The sequence below is a fragment of the Nansenia antarctica genome (assembly GCF_963989245.1).
Source record: "Nansenia antarctica genome assembly, chromosome: 5".
NCBI classification, from domain to species: Eukaryota; Metazoa; Chordata; class Actinopteri; order Argentiniformes; family Microstomatidae; genus Nansenia; species Nansenia antarctica.
In genome coordinates, this window is record NC_137690.1 from 70,728,882 (window position 1) to 70,735,344 (window position 6,463).

A 6,463-nucleotide genomic window follows, 5' to 3' on the forward strand; every position below is an offset into this window, starting at 1 on the left:
TCTCAGCATCTGTTTTTTCTTTTCTTTTTTTCCTTTTTTTTTAAAAAGTACAATGGACACCTAGACTAGTTACATTATTTTATTCCAGTCAGTGCGTGCATCCACAACCCTGTTGTCCTACTGTGTTCAACCACATGTGCATCCCTACTAGTCTCTGGTTCACTGTGATGAGTGAGGAATGAAAGAAGTGCAGGACGAGGAAAAACACAAAAAGGGAGAAAGAGAGAACGAAAGTGGTAGGACCTTGCAGCTTCATTCTACTATGTATTTATTACTTTGGGACCCCCGGCTCCCCTGAACCTGGACCCAATGGAAGTGGATCAAAAATAGTCATTTTAAATAGATTTTAATAAATGTTATATGGACATTTTTAATAAAATTGACTTTTTGCCCTCATGTGTGCTTCTGCTTCGGGCCTGTGTGTGTGTGTGTGTGTGTGCGCGTACATCACGTATTATGGCAGTAATAGTTACAGTATTCAAACTGATTGAAACGGCGACAAATAATGGTGCATTCAAATTGTGTCTGATTACGGTAAATGCATGCTTCCCACTCGGGACTATGCATCTTGAATTAGCCTCTAGGTAAGTGTCTTTGAGTGTCTGGAAAAGCATTATAAGTCTAATGTATTATTATTATTATTATTATTATTATTATTATTATTATATCCTTTCACCTTCTCTGTGGAGAAATGGCCAAAACTGCCAAAACACTGGCCAGTTTTAACATGGTTCATTGTTGAATGAGAAAGTAGTTCCCTAGATGTCTCAAATGCAACACTACCCTAACAAGTAGCCCTTACTGCATTATCAGATCAAGTCAATGCTAAGGTTACAGTACCCACAAGTAGTAGTAGGTTCAATCTCTGTTGTACTGAGGCAACAGTGGGTTAACATTGTCACTGAATCTAGATTCCCCGTCTATAATAATGCCACGGTATTTTATTATTTACTGTAATATTTGAAATCTTTTATCTTAATTGGAAGACGTTCACATTTAGCAACATTTATATACCAGACCAGAATCTTTAAAAAGTTGTAATGAGCTGAATAGCTTTACCAACTTCAAATCTGTCTGTCATCTTCTAACTGCTTATATAAATAATCTGTGGAGGAAGCAAGATAAACACCCAAGGCCCAGTATTTCAAGAATAATCGTCATCCAGATTAAACGTTAAATACTGGGCCCGTTATATTATTATTATTATTATTATTTATTTGAGCTGACATGAGTCTCTAAAAATGATGCGACCCAATCATTGTATTCAATATAAATGCGTACAAGCCAATCGGGGTGCACGTCGATGTGGGGCCTCTGTGCGTCCTTTTTGATTGGCTCTTTTACAAGCCAATCGGGGTGCACGTCGATGTGGGGCCTCTGTGCGTCCTTTTTGATTGGCTCTTTTACAAGCCAATCGGGGTGCACGTCGACATAGGGGCGTCTGTGCGTCCTTTTTGATTGGCTCTTTACATACATGTGATTTTGAAACGATTCTCTTCTGCCAAACAAACAAACATCAGGGTGAAAGTGAAACTAGTGGAGTTCAATGTTGATCTAGTTTTTGATAGGCCTCATATTTTTGCCTTGGGACTTTTCTATTTAATAGAAAGCGCTGTTTTTAATCATCCGTAAGATCATGTCTGGCCACGGCCACGGCCACGGAGGGCACAGCCACGGCTGTGAAGGGGAACACGAGCCGGCGGAGAGGGGCCTGGAGTACGCCTTGTACCAGCGCATAGACACCGAGAAACTGCAGTGTCTGAACGAGAGCAGAGACGGCGACGGGAAGCTGGTGTTCAAACCCTGGGACCAGAGGAGAGATCGGGAGAAGGTAATCCGTATATCGAGACGATGAACAGGGTCAAGTCAACACGCTTAAAGCCTATACAGAGTCCTAAACTCGTGACGTTAGAATTATAAGGTTCTATCTCCATTTTTGTCAAAATTGAGTTTTTTACATAATCTGATCCATTAGGTGTTTATTAATGCCTGTGTGGTGTTATACAAAGGTTCCATCTCACAGAACATAATGGAATGTAAAAACTTTGACGCTCAATGTCTCTGAACTGCCCTAAACGGAGATAGAACCTTATCATTCTAAACGGAGATAGAACCTTCTCATTCTAAATGGAGATAGAACCTTATCATTCTAAACGGAGATAGAACCTTATCATTCTAAACGGAGATAGAACCTTATCATTCTAAACGGAGATAGAACCTTATAATTCTAAACGGAGATAGAACCTTATCATTCTAAACGGAGATAGAACCTTCTCATTCTAAACGGAGATAGAACCTTATCATTCAAAACGGAGATAGAACCTTATCATTCAAAACGGAGATAGAACCTTATCATTCTAAACGGAGATAGAACCTTATCATTCTAAACGGAGATAGAACCTTATCATTCTAAGCTCATGACCTGTGAACTGTTCACCATCACTAGTCAACATGTTACAGTAGCCTACCAACAACGGTAAAGCATGTTGCAGACAGTGTTTATATGGTTGTCACTTCGGTTGCCACTCAAATTGCATGAAAAGCATGTTTCAGAGTTCAAACACATGCTGCTAAGTATTACATGAAAACAACCTATGTAGACAGACACACTGGGCAAATTTCCCATAGCCTACTGATCGCAGCAACTTAATTCCTTTTTCCCATGAGAAAAGACTAAACCATATCAGATTATTATGGTCATATATAGTTAGAATGATACTCGAATTCACCGACATGAGATAAATGGTAAATGGACTGACTTATATAGCGCCTTATTCCAAAGCGCTTTACAATGGCCTCTCATTCACCCATTCACACACACATTCACACACCAATACTTATTCATCCATTGGGCACACTCTGAAACGATCTTTCTTTCTTCCTCCGCAGTTTGTTGAGAGTGATGCTGACGAGGAACTCCTGTTTAATATCCCGTAAGGAAACGGTTCACTTATACTACTTAATAAGTGCCTTCATGTTGTCCCATGGTTACGCTCCAGTCCTTTAGTACTTTAACACTAACGATGGGTCCATTCTGTCAGTGTCAAAGTCTCCTGATGTTGTTGACTGACTGTCAGATGCGTGTTCACAGGTTCACAGGCAGCGTGAAGCTGAAGGGGATCATCATAGCGGGCGAAGATGACGAATCCCATCCTGCTGAGATGAGACTGTGAGTACTGTTTCTGCCTGGAGGAAACAGCAACAGCAACAACAACAGCAACAACAATGGTTTTCCAAAAGAAAGGGGAATCCTACTGTCCTTGAATTGTCAATGTCCTTTTACAAATACACATGAGAGAGATGTGAGAGGATGAACGCAGCAGTCGGTAGGGCTAGGATTCACTTGTCTGTCTGAAGAGACAACTGTCCTGTAACTACGCCTGTTTGTAGGTCACCTGGCTACAATGTTGTCGCATAAAGGCCGGACTCAAGTGATGGCTGTAAAAATGGGCGCGAAGGCACTGTAATGGAAATGTAACCATACGGTCCTCAGGTGAGACAGGAAACCAACAAGATGGTACACAGTATTTACTCGTTAATAAGGTTTAATCAAAATAGTTTGCAAAGTATTGACTTCTTAAACAACAGTACACAACAGAAGTGTCATGAGAGCTGTCCTGGCAAGAAGCCCTGAATTCTGGTTCTCACCAACATCTTATACTCGGACTGGACGGACAAGGTCAGCCGGCCCCCCTCCGAGGGTGGCGTGATTTACAGACAATGAGCTGGTGTGTACCTTATCTTTCTCAGTACTAGCAGATGGGCACACTATCTTGTCAAGTGGCAGAGTGAGCACATTCTGTACTGAGAAGTAAGGTAAGAGTTAATCAGAACACAATATCCAAACTTGCATTCATGTAGAACTCCAGAGTAGTTAGATCAGATAACATACTGTTAACCTCTTAGTCTATGACGTTAGTACAGGAACAAATCAACTTAGGATATACTGATTATACACAGGAATAACAGGAAGACACGTTAGAGCATTTTTAGCCATTACAGCACCATTTACCTGACTTTGAACACAATGTGGTTAATAATAATAATAATAATAATAATAACAATACATTAGACTTATATAGCGCTTTTCTAGACACTCAAAGACGCTTTACAAACTGAAAAGGTCGCGTAGTAATAGTAAAAATGTTAGGTTAACAACCTCTGTGTCCAGATTTCATTTACACAGATCAGATCACGATGTGTAATTTACAACAGAATTTCCATGTGGCATGTGGATTAGGGACAGTATCTGGATGCAGGGTGCAGTTTAAACTTTAAAGCGCGGTGTAAATTGGGTCTGAATGTGGCCCAGACCCAGTAGTACAGGCAGGCACCAATCGGAGTCGTGACTGTGCAGTTACATTGAGCCAGTATAGAACTACTGTACACTCACTAATCTTCAGCAGGTGTACTGTGTGGTACAGGAGTGGTGTTGATGACTGATTGCTGGGATGTTGCTGCTCTGTCTGTGTAGGTATAAGAACATCCCCAACATGTCGTTTGATGACACGGGCAGAGAACCAGAGCAAGCCTTCCGCCTCAACAGAGATCCACTGGCGGAGCTGGAGTACCCAACTAAGTACGATCAAATGCAAAGTGTATGCACACACACACATACACACACACACACACACTTGCACTCGCACTCTCTCTCTCACACACACACACACACACACTGCATGCATGCATTAGATCTTAATGTGTTTGCATGCACCCTTAAGGACCCATTCTTCTTAAACTACCATGTAACAAATCAACTCTGGATATATATTATTTTTCTTTCCCCTTTTCCAGGATTGCTCGTTTTTCCAACGTCCAGCACTTGACCATCCACTTGTCAAAGAACTTTGGGACAGATTCAACACGTGTGTACTACATTGGGCTCAGAGGGGAGTACTCTCAGGTAAGGGCTGTCACAGTGAGACCTTCCATTTACATTTTTGGCATTTAGCAGATGCCTTATTCCAAAGCGACTTACAATCAATACATTTGACTAAGCAAGTGAATCATCAATCCACCAGTCGTAGCAGGAAGAGTAATCTAGCTCAGGCCCGGAGCCATTGTCCGTCTCAGTGTTAGGGCTTTCACACCGGCAGTTCCGAACGCCGGTTCGCGTTCGCGTGCCGAAACCTCCGAACGTTGGCGCTGTCTGGCGAACGAGCCCGCGTTCATACCAGTGTATCATTCGCCAGACAGCGCCAACGTTCGGAGGTTTCGGCACGCGAACGCGAACCGGCGTTCGGAACTGCCGGTGTGTAAGCCCTATGAGAGACCTTCCCCCGGGACCAGGCTCTGATGGTGCCTGTCTGCACGTCCTGTTATTATTATGGGATGTTTTGTCTTCCAGCATTATGTATATTATATTACAATATTATGTTAGTATGTTCCTCAAAAAAAAAAAAAAAATTGTTTTCAAAGTTGACAGTGTTTCAGTGGCGAGCAGCTCACCTTGTATGTCTCATCTCTCTGCGCTTTCAGGCTTACAGACATGAAGTGACAATCTGCAACTACGAGGCGTCCGCCAACCCTGCCGATCACAAAGTGGACTCCATCATCCCACAAACCAATTTCATCTCTTGAGGACAGTTGTTTTGACAGACAAGGAAATGTACTCTTGTTCCTGGCAGGACTAGCCAGTGGAGCTTCTCAGTGGTGTGTCAGGCCAGCGCGCTAACCCTGAATATCACAACTCTGGATTGTCTCAGTTGAGATACTTATTGTATGACAATAAAGAGTGGAGGCTGAAAGAATCAAGTCTTTCTTCGGAAGTGAACACATTAAACGTATCAACCGCTCATAGTCTGTGCTAAAGTTACAAAAATAAATACCAAAAAGGTATATTGAGAGTGTGCAAGCGGTAGGCCATAAACATTTAATCTAAAACTATATCTGGACACTTGGCGCCACCTAGTGTTTTGTTGTAATATAAGCAAAACTGGAATGGCCACCTGCAGTGTGGGAGCTCCTATTCTTTTATCAGGGCTAATAAGGATTTTGTTGTGGCACTATAGTGACACCATGTCAATGTTTTGTCCCAAACCAAACAAGTTCACATCAAGGTGTCAGTATCATTTGAACCATATTTATCTCTCCGTATAAACCAACTGAATACTCGAGAGCTTAGAATTATAGGGCCGGTTTCACAGACAAGGATTAAGCCTAGTCCTGGACTAAATCACACTTTCAATGTAAAATCTCCATTGAAGATGCTTTTTAGTCCAGGATTAGGCTTAAGCCTTGTCTGTGAAACTGGCCCTTAAGGTTCTATCTCAGTTGAGGGTAGTTCAGAGATATTGAGCTTAAACGTTTTTACATTCCATTATGTTTTGTGAGATGGAACCTTGTATTTTATTAATTACTAACAAGAAAAATGTCAACATTTTAAAAATAACACCACACAGGCATTAATAAACACCTAATGGATCAGATTATGTCAAAAACTCAATTTTGACAAAAATGGAGA

General features: G+C 41.6%; 1 protein-coding gene across 1 annotated transcript; it reads left to right on the forward strand.

Moving 5' to 3' along the window:
• The first annotated feature begins 1,516 nt into the window (after positions 1–1,516).
• On the forward strand, positions 1,517–5,736 carry pithd1 (PITH (C-terminal proteasome-interacting domain of thioredoxin-like) domain containing 1). The gene is made up of 6 exons (XM_080530702.1): positions 1,517–1,831; positions 2,890–2,933; positions 3,092–3,169; positions 4,475–4,579; positions 4,795–4,903; positions 5,479–5,736. Exons 1-6 carry the CDS (start codon positions 1,637–1,639, stop codon positions 5,578–5,580), a joined length of 633 nt encoding a protein of 210 aa, XP_080386828.1. The 5' UTR covers positions 1,517–1,636; the 3' UTR covers positions 5,581–5,736.
• The last annotated feature ends 727 nt before the right edge of the window (positions 5,737–6,463 follow it).